The 19,414-nt window shown below is 38.5% G+C and overlaps 7 protein-coding genes across 7 annotated transcripts; 5 read left to right on the top strand and 2 right to left on the bottom strand.

The window, feature by feature from the left end:
- The first annotated feature begins 3,133 nt into the window (after nucleotides 1-3,133).
- RHIMIDRAFT_24388 (uncharacterized protein) lies at nucleotides 3,134-5,014 on the top strand. The gene is made up of 6 exons (XM_023609994.1): nucleotides 3,134-3,246; nucleotides 3,296-3,728; nucleotides 3,781-3,875; nucleotides 3,936-4,354; nucleotides 4,416-4,641; nucleotides 4,694-5,014. The coding sequence occupies exons 1-6, from the start codon at nucleotides 3,211-3,213 to the stop codon at nucleotides 4,844-4,846; spliced, it is 1,362 nt and encodes a 453-aa protein (XP_023465151.1). The 5' UTR covers nucleotides 3,134-3,210; the 3' UTR covers nucleotides 4,847-5,014.
- A 168-nt stretch (nucleotides 5,015-5,182) lies between these two features.
- On the bottom strand, nucleotides 5,183-7,031 carry RHIMIDRAFT_244635 (alpha/beta-hydrolase; the record flags this gene model as incomplete). Its single annotated transcript, XM_023610097.1, has 3 exons — nucleotides 5,183-6,528; nucleotides 6,593-6,613; nucleotides 6,662-7,031. The coding sequence occupies 3 exons, from the start codon at nucleotides 7,029-7,031 to the stop codon at nucleotides 5,183-5,185; spliced, it is 1,737 nt and encodes a 578-aa protein (XP_023465152.1).
- A 599-nt stretch (nucleotides 7,032-7,630) lies between these two features.
- RHIMIDRAFT_238881 (uncharacterized protein) lies at nucleotides 7,631-8,636 on the top strand (the record flags this gene model as incomplete). The annotated part of the gene is made up of 8 exons (XM_023609053.1): nucleotides 7,631-7,651; nucleotides 7,705-7,773; nucleotides 7,823-7,935; nucleotides 7,985-8,042; nucleotides 8,088-8,150; nucleotides 8,199-8,292; nucleotides 8,347-8,532; nucleotides 8,578-8,636. 8 exons carry the CDS (start codon nucleotides 7,631-7,633, stop codon nucleotides 8,634-8,636), a joined length of 663 nt encoding a protein of 220 aa, XP_023465153.1.
- Nucleotides 8,637-8,708: 72 nt separating this feature from the next.
- RHIMIDRAFT_257656 (uncharacterized protein) lies at nucleotides 8,709-9,937 on the top strand. Its single transcript, XM_023611297.1, has one exon. The coding sequence runs from the start codon at nucleotides 8,737-8,739 to the stop codon at nucleotides 9,910-9,912; it is 1,176 nt and encodes a 391-aa protein (XP_023465154.1). The 5' UTR covers nucleotides 8,709-8,736; the 3' UTR covers nucleotides 9,913-9,937.
- A 242-nt stretch (nucleotides 9,938-10,179) lies between these two features.
- On the top strand, nucleotides 10,180-11,705 carry RHIMIDRAFT_285336 (MgtE-domain-containing protein; the record flags this gene model as incomplete). Its single annotated transcript, XM_023613268.1, has 7 exons — nucleotides 10,180-10,209; nucleotides 10,264-10,332; nucleotides 10,387-10,771; nucleotides 10,822-10,914; nucleotides 10,980-11,413; nucleotides 11,466-11,554; nucleotides 11,609-11,705. 7 exons carry the CDS (start codon nucleotides 10,180-10,182, stop codon nucleotides 11,703-11,705), a joined length of 1,197 nt encoding a protein of 398 aa, XP_023465155.1.
- Nucleotides 11,706-11,801: 96 nt separating this feature from the next.
- On the top strand, nucleotides 11,802-13,151 carry RHIMIDRAFT_285337 (kinase isozyme 4; the record flags this gene model as incomplete). Its single annotated transcript, XM_023613269.1, has 4 exons — nucleotides 11,802-11,912; nucleotides 11,957-12,284; nucleotides 12,348-12,960; nucleotides 13,010-13,151. The coding sequence occupies 4 exons, from the start codon at nucleotides 11,802-11,804 to the stop codon at nucleotides 13,149-13,151; spliced, it is 1,194 nt and encodes a 397-aa protein (XP_023465156.1).
- RHIMIDRAFT_24445 (subtilisin-like protein) lies at nucleotides 13,083-16,020 on the bottom strand. Its single transcript, XM_023610074.1, has 3 exons — nucleotides 15,434-16,020; nucleotides 15,166-15,374; nucleotides 13,083-15,112 (listed from the first exon to the last, which is right to left on the bottom strand). The coding sequence occupies exons 1-3, from the start codon at nucleotides 15,936-15,938 to the stop codon at nucleotides 13,202-13,204; spliced, it is 2,625 nt and encodes an 874-aa protein (XP_023465157.1). The 5' UTR covers nucleotides 15,939-16,020; the 3' UTR covers nucleotides 13,083-13,201.
- Nucleotides 16,021-19,414: the final 3,394 nt, after the last annotated feature.

A 19,414-nucleotide genomic window follows, 5' to 3' on the forward strand; every position in this document is an offset into this window, starting at 1 on the left:
ACAAGTTGCAACTCAAACTGCTTAAAGGAACATGTGAACAAGTTTGTGTTACTGTGCCATGTTGTGCATGTGTACAAGATTCCACGTTTAAAAGATGAAAAGGATTAAAACATTTATAAAAGTAATACTTGGGCATGTTTAAATAGTAATGGCAAAGAATGGGAAAGGGGTAATATATGAATGAACCTCTTTAATAATTCATCAGCTTTCTGCCTTATCATAATTAATAAATTTTATGTGATGCACATGGTATTATCCATCGATAGGCCTTATCTAACGTTTTTGAACCAAACAGCTATTAGCCTTCCATCGGAATACGACAGGCTTCTTTTGAGTAACCTTTCAAAAAAAAGTGGTAGCAGATTAATCAAAGAACAGCGGAACGGAATCGCATATCTGTGATCAATGCCGTTCAATTTACGGGTGTAGTCCTATGCATATAATATAGAGTCTTCTAGTTAACATGCAGAGTGATTCTATAAAACAAATATAATGGTTTGAATGAGTTGCGATAGAGCGCTCTTTTGAGTACAAGAATAGTATAATGTTAAGTTATCTATAGAGCTGGAGGAACAATGTAGCTATTTCAAGGAGATTTTGACCATAAAAAAAATTGTAGTATGCTGTAATTGGTCTAGTTCATACAAGAGGGAGTAAAATGATCGACCATCGGTAGGTCCATAAGACTGCAATGTTGGAAGAATTTTAAAAAAGGAGCGGCAAGGGATCTGTCATGTTAGAACATCAATGCATTTTCGAGCAGCTAAAAGCCTAATGCTTAGGTAGACATTAACGGTTTTGATCTTCAGCAAATGGATGTAAACGTTGTCGCATAAACAGAATATGCTCTCCACAAATGGCACACTGAAGCACTTTGCTTGAGTGATAGTTATGAGTAGATAGGTATGATCAAATAGAGATATACATTTTATATCGCAAACCTCACATGATACAAACCTTTTGGTTATATATTTGAATTTGGCTGCTTGTATGTACATCTGTTCCATCATGTAAAGCCAAAGGCGAGGTTATTGTACACTACGTGGCCCTGTCTATTCGATCTCAGCTGACAGACGATGTCAGACGGTCCAAGTTTAATGTTTTTTATAAAAGAATGGTAGCTATTTTCTATTGCTTTTAATGTTTTTACAATTACTTAAGTATTGAAGCTTTATATATATATGGTTAAACGTTTTAAAGCTGAATAGCTTAATGAGACACATATTGGTCATTTCAACATTGACATGCGCAGCGGTTAAAAAGCTTGAGCCTAATCGTCACTGAGGCAAGTAAGGTAATAAGAAGAGGCCAAAAGGTATTATGCAATCATTCAAAAACAGTAGGCAAAGTAAAGGATAAACCACTTGTACACATAATCTAGAATATTTATAATATACACGGTTTCTATAAAGTCCAGGATTGGTGCAGAAAAAGTTGTAATTCAACTACGAAAAGACACTCGGTATCAAAAAAAAAAAGAAAGCTTAAACAAAATTTTTGACATATAGATTTGCTAGAAAAGAGATAATATTCAATCAATCTTGCTTTCTTTCGTAGTTGCCATAGCATCATGAGAAAAAAAAATGGCTTCCATGGTTACATTGAAATGACAGATGCTTTTAATAAAAAGGAAGCAACTCCAATTTTGGAAACTTGCTGCACTTTTTAAAAATGCTACACCTTTGGCTGAGAAGCAAAAAAAAAAAAGTACAACAAGGCGGAAAGAGAGAGAATAAACGAAGGAGAGATAGGTAAAAAGTTGATTCTGTATGTAAAGACTGGTTTAGGTTGGGGTGCCAAACTGCCCAATAAAAACAACAACGCGTGTAAAGTCTGGTGACAGTCTATGGATTTTCCCGTGACAATATGCATAATGGCTCATTTTGTATGGAGATAAAAAGAACTAACCTCATTCTGTATATGCATGCTTCTTCTTTGCCATTTATTTTATTGTAATACAGACAGTAAGCCCACAGAATGTCGTACACGGTCCAAATTTCCTTAAAAAGTTTCTTTTTGAGTTTTCCCCTTTCCTCTTTTAAAACTCATCATGTAGAAGATACACAAAAAGACAGGTGGGTTCATAAACATATTTATATTAGAAAAAGGGCCCATTTTTTTCTTTTTCTTTTTTTTTCTTTTCTTCTTTTCTATTCATTTTTGCAGGCAAGTTGCTATCGTTGAGTCTGTCGTCAGAGCATTAAACTATTTTATTTCAGGGCAAAAAAAAAAATCAGATGACCACCATAGTCAAGCCTACGATTAAATTACCACCTCGTAATAATAATAAATCACTGAATAATACCATTCGAGCATCATCGCAACAACAACAGCAACAACAAGATATGTCGCTTAAAGAAATATTTTTTGAAGACACTGAAAACAGAGTTTCAGATATCGAAATTCAAAATTTACTGCAAGAGTTTAAACCCATTCAGTAAGCAATCTCTCTCTTTCTCTCTTATTATATGCAAAATCATGTATTCATTTTTTTATATAGAATTAAGAGAGAACGAGGCGGCGGATATTTAAGCTTCCAGGATTCCAAAATTGGTAAGTGACAAGGGTAATCGCTTTGTGTATGTATTTTTTATCAATATATCCACAGCTGAAAAAGTCTACGCATTCTTTAATGGTTACATCTTTCCATCGAGCAGCGTCACATTCAATCTCTCTTTAAGTGGTTTACAGCCAGAAGGCCCTTTTCTCGAAATAAGAAATTTATCGCTTCATATCGATCATCATCAACTTTATGATCTCTGCCGTCCTTATGGCTTACTCAGTATGTGTAAAGTGATTACAGAAGATAACGCTCAGAAAAAGAGGGCTCTAGTACAGTATTTTACAAAACAAGATTCAGATATAGCACAGAATACTCTGGTAACAAAAGTTAAAAGATTTTTTTTTCAAAGAGATGTAACCATTCCCTTTTCATGTTATAGAATAGTAAAATGATCGAAGGAAGTTCCATGTAAGTTTTTTTTTTCATAAAGCTTAACAAAAGAAAGAAAGAGAAAAAAAAGTTAGACAAACAGAACAAGCAAACAAAGTTCCCCAGATATGCAGCAAAGCACAAAAAAAAAAAAGATATATAAATAACATACAAAAAAAAAAAAACTTTTTCAAATATATTCTCTTTGCTTTCTTTTTCTTTACATATTCCATATACTCATACCCTTATTTTATTACCATAGTCAAGTAGCAGTGCTGATGGCAAGTCATGTATCAAATTCTCGGTATTCTACTGTAAGTATATCTTAAAGCATATCTCTATCAGACACTGATGACACAACAGCAACAACAACAACCACAGCAATTTGTAGAAAAAACCCAAAATGGACATACCGGAGGAGGATTTGTGGACCTTATGAATCTCTATGTTAAAAACCTTGATCCTACTATTAATGACATTGACCTATTCAATCTATTCCGTCAATTTGGACGTATTGTCTCAGCTCGAGTGATGACCAATCCCGCGACCAGACAGTCCAAGGGGTACGGTTTTGTCAGTTACGGAAAGCCAGAAGAAGCCGCCTTGGCCTTGAACCAAATGGATGGCATGTTGGTGCGTTCTAAACAAATTATCGTTGCTTATCATGAACCAAAAAAGCCCCGACAGGAAAAATCATCTTCCACCACCACTTCATCTTTTCATTCTCCTCCTTCCACAGCTCCCCCTATGGAGTATGTCACCGCTCCTTATTTTGAGACAAGGCATCCACACGAAGGTAACCTTGGGTTTGAGAATTTGTATATGTGTGTATATATTGATGGGCGCAGCCGTAGGCCCCGTTCACGGTTTAGGAATAGAAAATATGGATCAAATCACGTTGAAGGAACTATCCGTTGGTACCACAATACCCATGCAGCGAAAGGTATCATCCCCCTTTTTTTGAGCCCGACGTGGAAAGATTGTACTGATTTTTTTTATACAGATTTCTTTGGCTGACATCGGGTACCATCCGCCTAACCGTACATCACCACAGTTTCAAACTTCTCGACCTTCACTGGCCTCACTTGCCTCTGGTGCAAGTATTCATCCGGTACCACATCATCTTGAACATGTGCCTGAAGAAAGAACGCTTCGACGTAAAAAGTCACTTGAGTCTGTCAGCTCGGTCATGACGGAATCAAGCGCGCAAGTACAAAGAATCAAAATGACAGAGGCTGTGAAACGTTGCGGGTCGTTTGGATCGGAACTTGATGATATAGTTGACATGCTTCTAACACTCAAGCGCAAAGAACGATCTATATGCTTATTTAATCCAGATTTCCTAAAGGAAAAAATTAACGCTGCTATTGAGGCGTTAGAGATCTTTGACGATAAACAGGAAGAGCCTGAAGTTGTTGTTCGGTAAGTGTACACAAATGCGCATTTATGACAGGTTATTTATATTTGCGCGAATATATGCTAGAAAACCTTCCCTTCCTAAAAAAGTCACAATATCCCCATCATGTCTCAGAGACCATGCGATCATACCTCCTCCTCGTACATCCAAAGCTATACCCATTGTTGCACCTCCCTCGCCTGAAGAAACAGCAAAGATGACAGAAATCAAAAATCTTTTAAACTCATTTGAAGGAAAGCCCATCCACGAAAGAAAGCAGTTACTAGGTGACCAATTATTCCCCTTAGTGAAGGTATGTATAATACGACAACAGTAACCAAGTTAACTAACTGGATTATCATTAGGCTACTGGAGTTAAGCATGCACCCAAAATTACCATTCGATTACTCGATACGATCGAACTTGAAGAATTGGCCAAAATCATGTTTAATAAGGACCTGCTAAAAGCTCAAGTCGATAAAGCTGCCGCTGCTAACGCTGCTGGTAGTCATTCATAGAACACACTTTTATATTATTATTATCATTATGAATATCAATAATTACTTCATCTCATTTCTCTATTATCTTTTTAATTAAACTTGTTGTCCTGGTAATATATATATGTGCTTGCCTTGGTGTGGTAAATCATATATACACGAGTGTGTATTCCAGGTTGCTAATAAAGGGAACAGATTAATGGTAGGTTGTTGAAATATACTCAGTGACAGTCTTTATGAAAAATGATTCGTGCTTTTGTCGTAAAAAGTTCAATATTTGCATTTCAGGGCACAAGCTCTAGCTCTCTAAAAGTATAAATGCTACAAGATATAATAGGCATTATTACAACATCTCTTTTATTGTGTCAGTTTTCTTTCACTTGTCTCATTTTCTTTTTGCATAATTTCTGTAAATTCCTGACGATTATAAAATGCCCGGGCGCGCTCCAATCCTTTAAAGTAGTGAATGGGTATATGATCACGAATAAAGAATGGGTAAAAGGACTCGACAAGGGAAATGGGATCGATGCCCAGCCGATTAAGCGCGTTTTTTGCCCAGGCAGAGTACCCATAATCCTGTGTCTTGGTATATTTGTTGGTGGATCTCAAAAAGTCCTTTTTGGCTTTTCCATAAGACCAAATGCCTTTCCAGGAACCAGGGACGATCGAAACCTTCATGTTGGATTGGTAGCTTGACGGATAGATCTTTAAAGGTCGTGGGTTTAGAATGGGGTGAGTAATTTCAACAGCATGACCGATATGAGAGTAATTGAAGAAATCGGTTGTAGGTGCATAATGGCCAATGGTCATGTTGTTATAGCCAGGAGGGATACGACAGATAATGTCGCACCGGTTGATAACTCGCCAGAGGGTAGACGTGCGTTTGAGTGGTGCGTTTGAGTAGGATGCAAACATGGATGCAAAGTCACTATCGCCTACAGCAGGTGTGCCAAGTACATAACAGTCTCGGAGACAGCAATAAGGCTCGATATCTTCAGGACACTTGAGCCAACGAGCAAACAAGAGGGAACCCATCGCGGCGCCCAACGAATGGCCTGTGACCCAGAGTTGAACAGGATCGTTCGTGCCAAGGGCGGAACGAATCTGTTTGGCACGTTCTACTACAGCGGTTTGAATTGCAAAGTATGGGTCCTTGCCATCCTCATCGTCGGAGTGAGCGGGAAACAAGCTGTCGTAAAAGCCTTCATGAGCCGAACCAAAGAGGTAAGCGCGTGCATCTGTGCGCTGTAAAGTGGCGTCCACCAAAAACTCACTGTAGTTCGTGGGAGTTGTGCCCTTGAAGGATACGATGATCACCGGATATTCATTGGACCAGTACAGTCCACAGAATGGTCCTCCGAGTGACTTTAGTTCGGTTACGCCTGCAAATTGCAAGCCATAGTGATGCGCGATATGTCGAATGGGTGCCTCGGATTCCCAGACAAGTCGCCTTATGGATGATTCAATATGGTCCTTCTGTTCCGATTTTGCATTCAAGTCGGCTACAGACCTGTAAGCCTCTGTTACTTTATCGTCGTCACGTTCATATACAAGAGAAGCAAGAACGGTCATTGCTTGGGCAATACTTATGTCAAATACGCGGTGTCTGTGATCTGTGCCTTCTGCTGGCGGTGAGCTAAGTGAGGGGATTGTAGTTCTTACAAGACTGCTTGTCTGTTGAGAGAGCAAGAGCTCAGGTGCACCTAATCAAAACAAAGAGGGGGTAATCAGTAAGAATTATTGCTGTCAACTACGGTCCTCGTATACCCCAGTTAATCATTCCAAATCCTAATAAAAGTGAGTAGGTTGCCATCTCCATTTTAGTAGTCTACTTACCGCTTCCGTAATCCCGACTGATTAATTTCACAAGGTGGCTTCCGCCTAGCCCGTCCATGAATAGCTTGAGCCCCAACTCAAAGGCCAAAAGAATGCCACTGATGATAGGATACGATATCAGAAAGGCCAAAGAACTTAAAGGAGAGGTAACAATGGCAAACCAGTTAAAGTAAAAGGAGAGAAAGAGGTTTTTGTAGACGCCTATCACGTATCGCCAGTAACCGCTGGGACGATACTTGGGTTTAGACCGTACATGGTAGATGAAATAAATCAGCCACTCCGTCAAATTGCTTGGGCTTGATGGAGTGAAGATATCCGCTGGTTGGGTGGACATGATCTCTTCAGCGTGCTCTTCTTCTGGTTGTGTCATTTGTAAATAATAAAAAAGAGAAAGAAAAAAGAAGAAGCTATAGTGTCATATGTTTGCAAAAAGATAAGCAAAGAAAAGAGACAGCGGCTAATTTTTAAAAGCCAAAGCTGTACTATTTTTATCATGATCGTTGCTATGCGCCTGCTTTTCACAGAGGTCGTGTTACCATCGAGATAACCTCACTGCTCTTTTATGCAAACTATAAATCTCGTGAAGGGCAATATATTACTTTTTTTTTTTTTTTTTTTTTTTTTTTTTTTTTTCAAAAATATAAACTATAAAAAGATGACTGATCAGGGTTGAAAGTCTATTACATCAGCATCAAAAGAAGTACTTGAACTTATTGAGTCATGCACCTATCCTTTAAATATTATGCTTTTGTTTGTTGATGATATAGAAAAAGGCAACATAAACAGTAACATATACTTGTTTATGTAATGTGATCACTCTCTCCCTTCAATAGTGTTTTATTCATCAATGCATCTTCCAGTACGTGTCGACCTCTTAGATAAATGGGATAATGTATCACGCTACCAGATCACATGTGCTTTAAAATAGCAATCTATTCAATCTGTCCTTTTCCTTTTTTTTTTTTTTTAATGCTAGGACAAGATCCAAAGGTATATAAATATTGCTTAAGAAACTACTACTCATAACTTGTGAATATCAAAAGGAAGTAGTCAATCACGCTACAAGACTGTCTTGGTTCCTTCAAGAATGCTTGACACTTGGAACGCTTCGAGTAAGTTCCGCTCACATCGGGAAACTTGTATCTAAAACGTATGATTCAGGGGTTTCGTCATTTTGATACTTTTATGAGAGGAAGAGAAGAGCTTGTATTACGTGTTTATTCAATAACTCAGTCACCTACTTGCTCAACCTTACTGCCTTCTGAAATAGACAGGTAAAGAAAAGCAATAAAAAAAAGTTATATCTCACCGTATGGATTATAGTCGATCTATTTTGCCTCTTCCTGAATTAACAAGTCCATTGGATGAGGATCTAAGCAGAGTAAGTCATATACCCTTGAAGAATACGCATTCATCCTTGAAATAGGAAACAGAAAGGACTGTGTTTTTAATTACTGGTTACGCAAAATATCGCTGCCCCTACGTTTGGGTATAAAGACTATTGATCATGTGTAAACTTCATCTAACGAAAAAAAAGCTGAGATCCCATAAAGAGCTGCTTATTGAGCATAATGAAAGTGATAAAGAGAACCCACTCCAGCTGACCACGACAGATGAATGGAAGATAAAAGGTAGATATGAAAATTTGTCTTTTTTCTTTTTATCTTTATGTGTTATATATTTAGATATCAAGCTGTGGCAAATAGTAGCTGAAATCATCTTCCTTACTATTCATGCTGATAATCCATTTGAAATCGATTTTGACTTTCTTGAACAATTACCGGCTCAAGAGTCTCGGTTACTGAATCATTCGTTACTAAAGTTTCTTGAGGCTGTTTATGTTCAGTCAGACGATTCATTTGTCGATAAAGGTAATATATTAATATACATGTACTTGTATTCATAAGCATGTATAGTGTATCAAGATATAATCAAACTTCAATCAAGGCAGATAGAGTCATGGTTCAGATTGTGATGAAAAATAAATAAATAGCGACTTGGCTATTTTTAGGAAGAAAATAAATGTTTGGACCCTTTTTTATTCGTTTCTTTTTCTTTTTCTTTTTATTGACATCATGGACGCGACTATACTTCCTTTAGAATTCCAATTGTTATTCAATTATAAGCTTGAAGAAGAAGAAGAAGGCGAAATATTAAAGAGTAGGAATAGAATGCTCCCTGTATTCAAAGTGGAATTAAATCAAGTATCTATCTATCGATTAATTCATCACGAATATGACAAACACTATATATCAGCAGGACAATTATTCCAAGCCTGTGGTTTGACAATCACTGAAGGCCTCTTCTTATTCGAGTTGAAGTTATCAGATTTTGAAGTCGATTTCTTGAATAGTCAGTTCCCCTTTTGTGACATTTGGGTATCTGTTGAGATGGCCAAAAGTATGGCAAGTGCTCTTGGTGTTGATTACGAATTGAGCCTGTTGCTAGATAACGCACTAGATGACTGCTATTCGAGTGATAATGTCAACAGAAACGAAATGATGCATAATTGGATCGTGCCTTCTATACCACACTTGCAATATTCGACAAGAGCCTTGCTAGAGACAAGATTTGAACAGGTCGAGATGTTATCGTCCAATCGGAAGATACGAACACAAATATCGAGGATGAGACAAAGAGGGATTGTGATGAAGGATAAGACACAGAATGGACTTGTTCGATGGCAAGTGACAGCGTATGAGCATCATTTGACAAAGCAGGATGTTTGGGTTGACTATGGATCTATATGGGATTCAATGCAAGGATTACTATTTGATCTTCAGACACTAAGTCGAGAAGGAAGGCTAGTAAAGAATGAGCGTGTGTTACCGAATAATATTATGGTGGGTAATATGCCATTGAAAAGAGATCATTTGAATCATCAGCATGGATTACAGCAAGTGTATATAGGATATATGATTGAAAAGATGATGAACGAACTGAATAGAATATCCTTAAAGGATCATAATACCCAACCTATTGAGAATAGCACTAGTCATCATATTGTATTTCATGACAGGCTAGATATGATTGAACAAGAATTGTACAAGATGAAAAAGAAGGGAAATAAAAGAATTGAAGAAATTGAAGTCTTACAGCAAAGATGTATTCAACAATTGAATGAAATTAATAATTGGAAAATAAAATTTGAAAAAACTAGACAATCTGAACGCATTTGGATATTCTTGTTTATTCTTTCTGCTCTCTTTATCGTCTATTATTTGTACAAGATCAATATTACTGTTAAATAAACCTATTTTTTATATCTATTTGAGCGGAAGATCAATGTTCTTTTTGTCATTATGTTATTTAAATGAATTTGTTCTATTTTTTTTAGCCTTTTCTTCTTTCTTAGATATATTTACACTATGCCACCGAATGAATACCATGATACTATAGAATTAATATCTAATACAGAGAACAACACACTTCAGATACCAAAACATAGACATACGAGAACAGGATCTAGTTCATCTTTTATTCATTTCAGAGCACCATTGCATGAAGAATCTCAACCAATGGCGAATCCTAATCAGCTGGCCTCTCAAGTAAGTTGAAAGAGTGATATTGGGATATAGTTAACATTGTTATTATTATTATAGGCATTACCTTCATTAATTATCTGTATTATTGGATTAACAGCCGCCGGTTGGATGATGGATATCTATCAAGTAAGAACATGTAAATATACGCAAAAAGAGAGAGACTTATTATAATAATAATAGCATTGGGAAGTATTTACACAAGTGTCAGAACTATTCATTCTAGTACCAGTATTACTCAACTTGAAAGGAAACCTCGAAATGAATCTAGCTGCTCGTTTTTCAACATCGGCTAATATGGGGCAATTGGATCATCCTGATACTCGGAATGCCCTTGTCTGGGGTAACATGGCTCTTATCCAAGTCCAAGCACTTGTCTCTGGTTCTATCGCCGGTATCTTTTCTCTTCTACTCGGTCTCTTACTTCATCCTGATGAAACAGTGACGATCAGTAATATCATCCTTGTCATCTCAAGCTCCATGGTGGCTGCTTCCGTATCTAGTTTTGTGCTGGGATTATTCATGTGTATTTTAATCATCATTAGTCGCATATTAAAAATAGATCCTGGTACAAATACTCTCTTTTTAAACAAAACGTAAGATTGACCATTGCTTTAGATAATATTGCTTGCCCCATGGCCTCTTCTTTAGGTGATGTTGTTACACTGGCCATTCTGGCTGGTTGTGCCAATCTTTTACTAGATAAAACAGGTAACTGAACACACTTTTTGAAAGAAGATCCCTTTTTATTAATTTGTACCACCTTCTATTTATAGTATCCAACTTGGGCTCATGGCTGCTCTTCATCATGTTTAGCTCGATACCCTTCTTTGGCTTGGCTGTTTGGAGAAATACACATGTCAGAGGTCTACTCTTCACCGGATGGACACCAATTGTAATTGCCATGCTCATTTCTAGTGGCGCTGGCTTAGTCCTTGAAAGATATGTTGAACAATATCAAGGCTTAGCTATGCTAACGCCTATCCTCTGTGGATTGGCTGGCAACCTTGGTTCAATTTATGCATCACGTATCAGTACTTGTTTACATAAGGGTGTTCAAGAACAGTTTAGACGAGTCGAATGGATCTTGTTATCAATGAATGTGCCTATCCAATCATTATTTCTCGCTATTGTCTGGTTTATAGATATTGGTCATCTTGACTTATCACTTGCATTTGCTATTACTTATTTTATAGTATCCGTCATATCTGTAAGTCAATCATCATCCCATCAAAGAATTATTAAGAGTAATGTTTTTTTAGACTCTCGCTGCACTCAAAATGGGTAAATCAATGACATTAGCCTTTTGGAAATATAAATATGATCCAGACAATTATGTATTACCTTACCTGTAAGTTTAAATATAAGGGGATGGTTGTTTATTGACAACTTTATATATATATAGAACGGCTATTATCGATGTCATCTGTACAAGCTTACTAGTCATATCTTTCAGCTGGTTAACTGCGACTGGATATGCACACTTACATGAACCTATTTGATACCTCACTCTTTTATTATTATAGACTTTTTTTATACATGTAGTCATTTACCCCATTTTCACACGATACAAAATTCTTTTTCTTTTTTTTTCTATAATGCTTCGTTTCATTAATAAATCACCTAATTTATTTCAACTTCGTACAATTACTTCAAAGGCTATAGAAAGACCTCACTCACATGCCTTTTATGACGACAAAATAACTACAGTAAGTACACCACTTATTCAACAAAAATACTGACTTTTTGTTAGTTTGCCAGTAAACCAGTTAAGCCAGTCACCTTGAAGCAACTCGTTCGATTTGGTCAACCACCTTTATCCAATGAAAGCTTACAAGCTTGCACAACCTATGCACGAACTGAACTACCTGTGCGTTTGGCCAGACGTGTGAGAGCCTTTCAGAGTTTACCTTTTATTGTAGGCACTAATCCATATATAAAAGAAATCTACAACCTATATTACGATTCCTTTGAGACATTGATCAAGTATGTGCCAGCAGACACTGACGACTGGGAGTTCATCGAGACATTGAAGGACTTTGTTGAAAGACACAGTGACAATATACCTACGTTAGCACGAGGTAAGCTTTTTATTGTTTTTGTATTATTGAGGCTTGTTTATCATTATTTATATATATATATAGGCTTTCTGGAGTGTAAGCAATACATGAACAGTCAGGACATGGCACGGTTCCTAGACGATATGATACATGCACGAATAGGAATTCGATTGATTGCCGAACAAGCTATTGCATTGATGCACCAAAAGGATCTCCAAACGGACGGAAGGGTCGGCATTATCGAAACACAGCTCAAACCAGCAGAATCGATCAAACGCTGTGCCGAGTTTGTGTCCGAATTATGCGAGTTTAATTACGGCCAGAGTCCTGAGATCATTATCGATGGACACACGGATACCCAATTCACATACGTGCCCGTTCATCTAGAATATATATTGACGGAACTACTGAAGAACTCGTACCGGGCAACGATCGAGTATCATCAAAAGATGAAGCGCAATGTACCACCGCCTCCGATCCAGGTCACGATCAGTCATGGCCAAGAAGATATCTCGATACGTATTCGAGATCAAGGAAATGGTATTAGTGAATCTGATCTTCACAAGGTCTTTGAGTATTCGTATACGACCGTGCCTAAATCAAAAGAAGATGCAGAACATGATCCATCAAGCATTTTTAGAAATATTACAGAAATAGCTATGCAATCTGGTGTGGGCGGTCCCCTTGCCGGACTAGGGTAAGCACTTTGTTGACGTATAGTCATCATCATCTCATCGCTTTCATAGGTTTGGTTTACCACTGGCAAGAATGTATGCCCGATATTTTGGTGGTTCACTCACGCTTGTGTCTATGTGGGGATACGGATGTGACGTATTTTTGAAGCTAAGACATATTGATGAATTACTGGCAGAAGGATTAGAAATTTAAAATAAATAAAACTACACAGGAGCCTTTATTATTACACATTAGATTAAACATTAATTTTTAAGGACAATGGGTCCTGAGGTAAAGACTTCCCAGTCTTTGGGGTTCTTGGGATTACCAAAGACTCTGAGAGCAGAGATACGGAACTTGTAAGTACCAGAGGGAGCAGGGATGGGAATGGCGTTTTTGAAGTTGGAAGGAACGTAGGTGCCGTCCCAGGTGAAGGCAGTATATTGGTCATCCTTTGCTAGGGTATTACGGGGTAAGAAGGTGTTGCCTGTCTTGTACAAACCGAGAGACTTGCCAGTCTTGGCATCAAGAAGTTCAGCCTTGAGGAGGCGAGTGGGGTTCAAGAGTCTATAGACGGTATAGGGAGTATCGTTGGTCTTGCGATCAAAGACATATGTTTCGTTCTTGCCATAGGTCTTGTCACCATCAGAAATGAAGGGATAGCCCTTGTCGAAGAGAGGAAGTTCCTTTTGCTTGCCTTGGACACCGATGTAAGGGATCTTGAGGTCCTTACCGTTCTTAGATTGCTTGGACTTCAAGACGATGTAACCGCCATAGTAGATGTGTTCCTTGGGGTTGGTCTTGGGAGGAGTGACGGTAACAGTGATCTTTTGAGACTTTCCGGGAGCGAGCTTGAATGTCTTTTTGGAGAAACGCAAGGATGCCTTGGCTTTGACGTTCTTGGCAGGAGCGATAGGAGTGTAGCCACTGTTTTTGATATCATAAGGAGCAACACCAGTAGAGACTTCATTGACAAGTTCGTATTGGATTGTGTGAGAGCCATGGTTAGTCACAGTGAAGTGTTGAGTTCTGTACTTGGTCGTGGCGGTATCGTTGAAACTGATTTGAGCAGGGGTGACGTGGGCAGATTGAGTGATTGTGTCGTAGACTTGGACAAGACCAGCACCAGCGCGGACAGGGCTGTCAACGGTGGTAGTGCTGGCAACGTAGCGGACGGAAGCGTAGTTTTGGAATTGTTCATGTACATAGCTGACAGATTGCTTCTTCTTGCCATGAGCCTTGATGTAAAGAGCAACGGAACCAGCAACATAGGGAGAAGCCATGGAAGTACCACTCATAACACCCCAGCTGCCAGCGTAAGTGGGCATGGTAGAGTAGATAAGGCCACCGACACCAGCAATGTTGGGCTTGAGAATCAATTCAGCACTAGGACCGGTACTGGAGAAGTCAGAGATAGCACCCTTGTCGATGACGGGAGTCAGTTCTTTTTTGTCGCTAAAGTCAACCTTAACAGAGCCCTTCTTGGCAGCAGCAATCAAGGCATTACCATCTTTATTGGAGATCATAACTACGGGGACCTTGGCACCAGGAGTGGAAGGAACACCAAGAGCTCCAGGCTTGTTATCGTAGATGATGACAGAGACAGCACCGGCAGCGGCAGCATTGTTGACCTTGTCGCTGAAAGCACAGCTTCCACGAGCGACTAAGGCAACCTTGCCCTTGACATCAGCAGAAACATCTTCAGGCTTACAGGCATCGGCAGTAGGATTGGCAACCTTGGCAGCAACGGCGAGAGTGCCATCGACGGGATTTCCGGGGGTGGGGGAACCATCAACGAAGGAGATGTGTTGTTCAATGCCAGTGGCAGTCAAGAAGTTGGTAGCTTGATAGTTGTTTTCAACAGAGGCGACAGAGAAAGCGCTAGGAGCACTACTAGGGCTGCTCAAAGTGTAGGCACCATTATCACCGTCGTTACCAGCAGAGATCACGACGTGGACACCCTTTGCGACGATTTGCTTGATAATCTTGAATTCAGGGTTATCAGTGTTTTCGGACCATGGGTTAGTGGAGCCCAAACTGAGATTGATCACATCAACGCCAGCATCATAGGCCATCAATAAGCCCTTGACAATGATATCGTCACCAGTAACACCGTTACAACCAAAGACACGGTACATGGCAAGATTGGCTTCAGGAGCAACACCTGTAAAATTCTAGAAACTGATGTTAGTCATCTTATTGCTACCCAGACAAAATCAAAACTTACGGTGGCAGGATCCCAACCAGCAATGATACCAGAGACGTGTGTGCCGTGACCAGAGGCGCCAGATGCAGCACCACAGTTATCAAGAGGATCGTTATCGGGCTTGGGGCTGTTTCTACCGGTGTAGTTATCACCGACTAAATCGTAACCGGTGACAACTTTGTGTCCTTTACCGAAACCGCCGCCAAGGGCAGGATGTCTGTAATCAATACCTGAATACAATGTAATAAGCAAAAAAGGTCATTCTCACGTTTTTCCTATACGCGCTTACCGGAGTCAAGGATACCAACGAGGACGCCTTTACCCTTGTTCTTGAGTTTGCTATGGACAAGGTCAACTTGAGTCATGGAGTGAGGCAAGAGTGACTTGGCTTTCTTTCCCTTCTTGACGACCTTCACCTTGGGACGAGGCACGACACGAACAGGAGTGACATATTGGACATCAGCACGATCAAGGATGCTCTCGAGAGCACTCTTGTGGATATCTGCATCTTCAGTATTGATGTTGATGGACACACCATTGAAGAAGTCGTGGTTGTAACGTTCGTTGATCTTAACATCAGCGCCCTTGAAGTCGTCCAAGGATTGAGAAAAGAAAGTACCAGCAGAATCAGAATCAGTGTTGAATCCGACGATGTAACGACCGGGGATGATCTCTGAGGTTCTTGGCTTGAATTTGGGGTGGTGGATGTTGACTGCATCAGCCGTTAACACAAACACGGCCATACAGACACCCGCTACGTAGAGTGGAAGGATAGTCAGATTAGAGGGTTTCATTAAAGTGAATGGAAGGAGCCGATAAACTTCTCAGCCAAGATAAATAAAAAGAAAGGAAAAGGGAAAGTTAAATAAAAGAAAGGATGTTTTTAAATCACAAGGAAAAAGTTGGTTTCTTTTATATACAAGTTGATGTTGTGAAATCTTTGGTCTACACCATTGCTTTGTAACACATGATACCAGTTTAATGCAGAAAATACACATGTCAAGATTTATAAAATCGGCTAGGAGAATACCATCTATAGAAAGAAAGTCTATATAGGGTAAACCGTTACACTTTAAGGCCTTGGGTTGTGTCCTCACTCTCTTTTACTCTGGCAGATTTTCTGGTTCGAGCAAAAGTCACACGCTAACTTGTATCTTCCCGTCGATCCAATTGTAGTTTGCAACACAAAGAAAAGCAAGAAACAAACAAGCAGGAACAAAAGAAATGAAGAGAGAGCAGTAGTACTGCTTGATTGTCCTTGCATTGAAACTTCTGACTTTCTTTTTGATTATTGCTTATCAATTGTACAAACTATATTGACCTATATCACCTCTATTTCATCCATTGCGCATGCATATGTCCTCCATTTCTTCCTCCGCACTATCTGAGATAAACCCCATTGTTGCATTAGCAAATAAAATTACCGAGCTTAGAAATATCATAAAGTGAATCCTGTACTAGTTCTATTAGAAATAAAGGAATCTCGGTTTGGTTCGAAATGCTCTTTAACTCTATTACTCTTCTGTCAATTGGATAATAGGGATTCAATAGATGTGCTATGCGGTATTCATTAATTCGTCCTACTGTGTTACAAGCTTTGATGAATCGTCTTTCTTGATTTGGTTATGAACTTCGTGCCAAAAGTTGGCTATAAAGAAAATAAATTTCCTTAAACAAACAAACGCGTATGTACACAGTAAAGAAGAGAGACAGAGAGAAAGAGAATAAAGAAGAGTAAGAAAATGTGGCGGTGGATCCTAATGCATTACACACTGTGCAAATATATGTGTACCTGTATATAAACATACCACTTTATTTATTTCTTGTTCATTGAATAAAGGACAAAAATAAACAAAAGTTTGTTTTCCCGAAAGCTAGCATTCTTTTCAATTGGTTGATGCCATTGACTCACTACAGTGTTTCTTTACTGCTTTGTCAACTTGGGCCTCAGTCGGACAATAAGGGCGATAAAAGAGACTTCACGTAGGACAAAACGGTGCTAGGAAATATATGTAATTATGTAGTAACCAATGAGGCTACATTGATATTTGCTACGAAAACGAATGATTGATACCATTCTTCATTTCTTGGGGACTATTTTAAGGCCTGTAGTACATTATGTGTTAGATGGAAGCTTAGTACTCGTATATTGAGAATAAATACAAGATCTACTCGCTGTTCTATCTTACAACCCTTATCTAAAAAGTCAATGAACACAGGTTTAATAAAGAAAATAAGAACATTCTTCATTGTTGAATAGAATTTAATATCGTTCATATTACAGTTTAATGCTCCGGGTCAGTGTGAATGGGTCCTTTATTTATATGCAACAACCACATGCCTTAATAAAGTCTTTTTATTATATATACATATATGACGAAAGATTCTGTTAATCTCGTATCAAGGTCTGAGGCATAAGGTTACCAAGCCTTTCTTTAAACAATGATTATAGCTTTAGCGCTGTTAAAGATTGAAAACACAGACCTGACTCGACTAGTTCATGGTCTGCTGTTGCATCAACTTACCAATGTGTTAAATAACAATTATGTGTGCACACTATTAGCTTTTTACTTTAAACAAAATATCATATATTTAATCACTGAACCCTTTGTGTTCAGAAATAATTGTAAGAATCTTTCCGATGAACGTGTTTCTAAGCAGCTCATTTTATCATTTATAAAGATGAACAGCCTTGAGCAAATTGGCTTGATCGAAAGGTACTTTTGAAATACGCTCAATAAGGTGTCTCTTCACAATATCATAGGTAGGTTATAAAAAGGGATAGAATATTCAAAATATGAAAAAGAATAAATGGTATGTTGACAGGCGTTGGATCTATGCTTATTAATAGCTTACGTAAAGAGCACCAATGATCTGTACACTTTACAACATCCTAGTACCTTTTAATATCTTTGCATATCTCTATATTTTTCTTGAACTTACATGCGTAGCTCGGGCCGTATGCACTGTCATTAATCAAGAGTAAAGCCTCGGATGCCACGTAGTCTTTGTGAAGGAAACATGGCAGAAAAAAGAAACCAGTACAAGCACCTTAACCCAGAGGCTGAATTAGTTTAGGACAATTATAAAACAATAGATTGATAAACAGACTGAGGAGGAGTGGTTTATTCCAAATCAGCTAGCAAGTTGCGGAAAAAGAGCACTTGATGTAAATAACATAATCTCTTTGCCTTCTTAATCTTTATCAATCAATTTTAGCATCAGATACTTCAGAAATAGTCAATTCTGCTTAAATGGATGGTCCTCTAATTGACACAACAGTGGTAAAATAAAAGAGCATGTCTCTATCTTGTTCATTAATATATGAACATAAAAAGTAGAAAAAAAATCTCTTTTCCTTTCACTCTTCTTTTGAGACAAAGCTTTATTGCAGAAATCAAAGGTGTCGGTTTATCACCAATACTTTATTTTTGGTCACTTTGGCAAACACTGCACTTACCCACTTTTTAAGCTTGAGTCAATTATAAACAAAATTGAGAAGCCAGCATGAAAAATGAAACTTCAGTACGTCACAAATACTTTGTGATGTGTAGGCAAAGATTTAGGAGTGGGAGGGAGAGGAGTGAAGGAGGAGTGGGATTACAAAAATTGGTAATAGGTTTGAGTTTGAGGAGACGATCATTAGATTGCCTGAGTGAAAGGAGGGGGTAATAATGGCTTAGAGGACACGAGAACAGACTTAAAGCTCAGGACCTGAGGCTTCTGCTAAAGCAACCTTATCGGTGTTCTTAACAGTACGTGGCTTATCGGCATCAGTAATAATAAACAAAATGTAAACATGAGAAAAACCTTACTTCTAGAACTCAATGATATAGATATGGGAATCAACTCTTCCAAGAAACATTGTATTAAGGTACTCAATAACCTTATTGGGCTTCTTCTGAAAGACATGAGTACCGAAGAGATCAAGGGATAAGGGGTAGTTCGATTCACTTTTCTTAAGAAGGTGTTATGCTTCACGCACCAGGAAGGGTCGACCTCTCCCTGCAAATATATGCTCATAGGCTATAAAAGAAGCCATGCTTTTATCGAATCGATTGAGCCTATTTATAAACTGGCTCTAATTTTCCAGTTATTGAAGCAAGCGTCTACTGTGTAGATGGATAGAATATTATCATATATTATGTATATGAAATGGTTGTCGTTTTCGAAAAATTACCTTGACTTATTATTAGGTCAAATCGAATTGGCACTTCTTGGGGATGATTGTCGCTACGATGTAAAAGCTTTGTTCCTTTTCTTTCACTCT

Source organism: Rhizopus microsporus (assembly GCF_002708625.1).
Source record: "Rhizopus microsporus ATCC 52813 unplaced genomic scaffold scaffold_11, whole genome shotgun sequence".
NCBI lineage: Eukaryota > Fungi > Mucoromycota > Mucoromycetes > Mucorales > Rhizopodaceae > Rhizopus > Rhizopus microsporus.

What these genes read in the sequence shown, in the direction of transcription:
- RHIMIDRAFT_24388 (XM_023609994.1), top strand. Translation starts at nt 3,211, where the DNA reads ATGGCAAGTCATGTATCAAATTCTCGGTATTCTACT. An exon ending in GACAAGGCATCCACACGAAG is followed by an intron (nt 3,729 to 3,780) that starts GTAACCTTGGGT and finishes TGATGGGCGCAG; the next exon opens with CCGTAGGCCCCGTTCACGGT. An exon ending in AATTATTCCCCTTAGTGAAG is followed by an intron (nt 4,642 to 4,693) that starts GTATGTATAATA and finishes GATTATCATTAG; the next exon opens with GCTACTGGAGTTAAGCATGC.
- RHIMIDRAFT_257656 (XM_023611297.1), top strand. Translation starts at nt 8,737, where the DNA reads ATGGACGCGACTATACTTCCTTTAGAATTCCAATTGTTATTCAATTAT.
- RHIMIDRAFT_24445 (XM_023610074.1), bottom strand. Translation starts at nt 15,938, where the DNA reads ATGAAACCCTCTAATCTGACTATCCTTCCACTCTACGTAGCGGGTGTC. An exon ending in CGTTGGTATCCTTGACTCCG is followed by an intron (nt 15,375 to 15,433) that starts GTAAGCGCGTAT and finishes CATTGTATTCAG; the next exon opens with GTATTGATTACAGACATCCT. An exon ending in CTGGTTGGGATCCTGCCACC is followed by an intron (nt 15,113 to 15,165) that starts GTAAGTTTTGAT and finishes ATCAGTTTCTAG; the next exon opens with AATTTTACAGGTGTTGCTCC.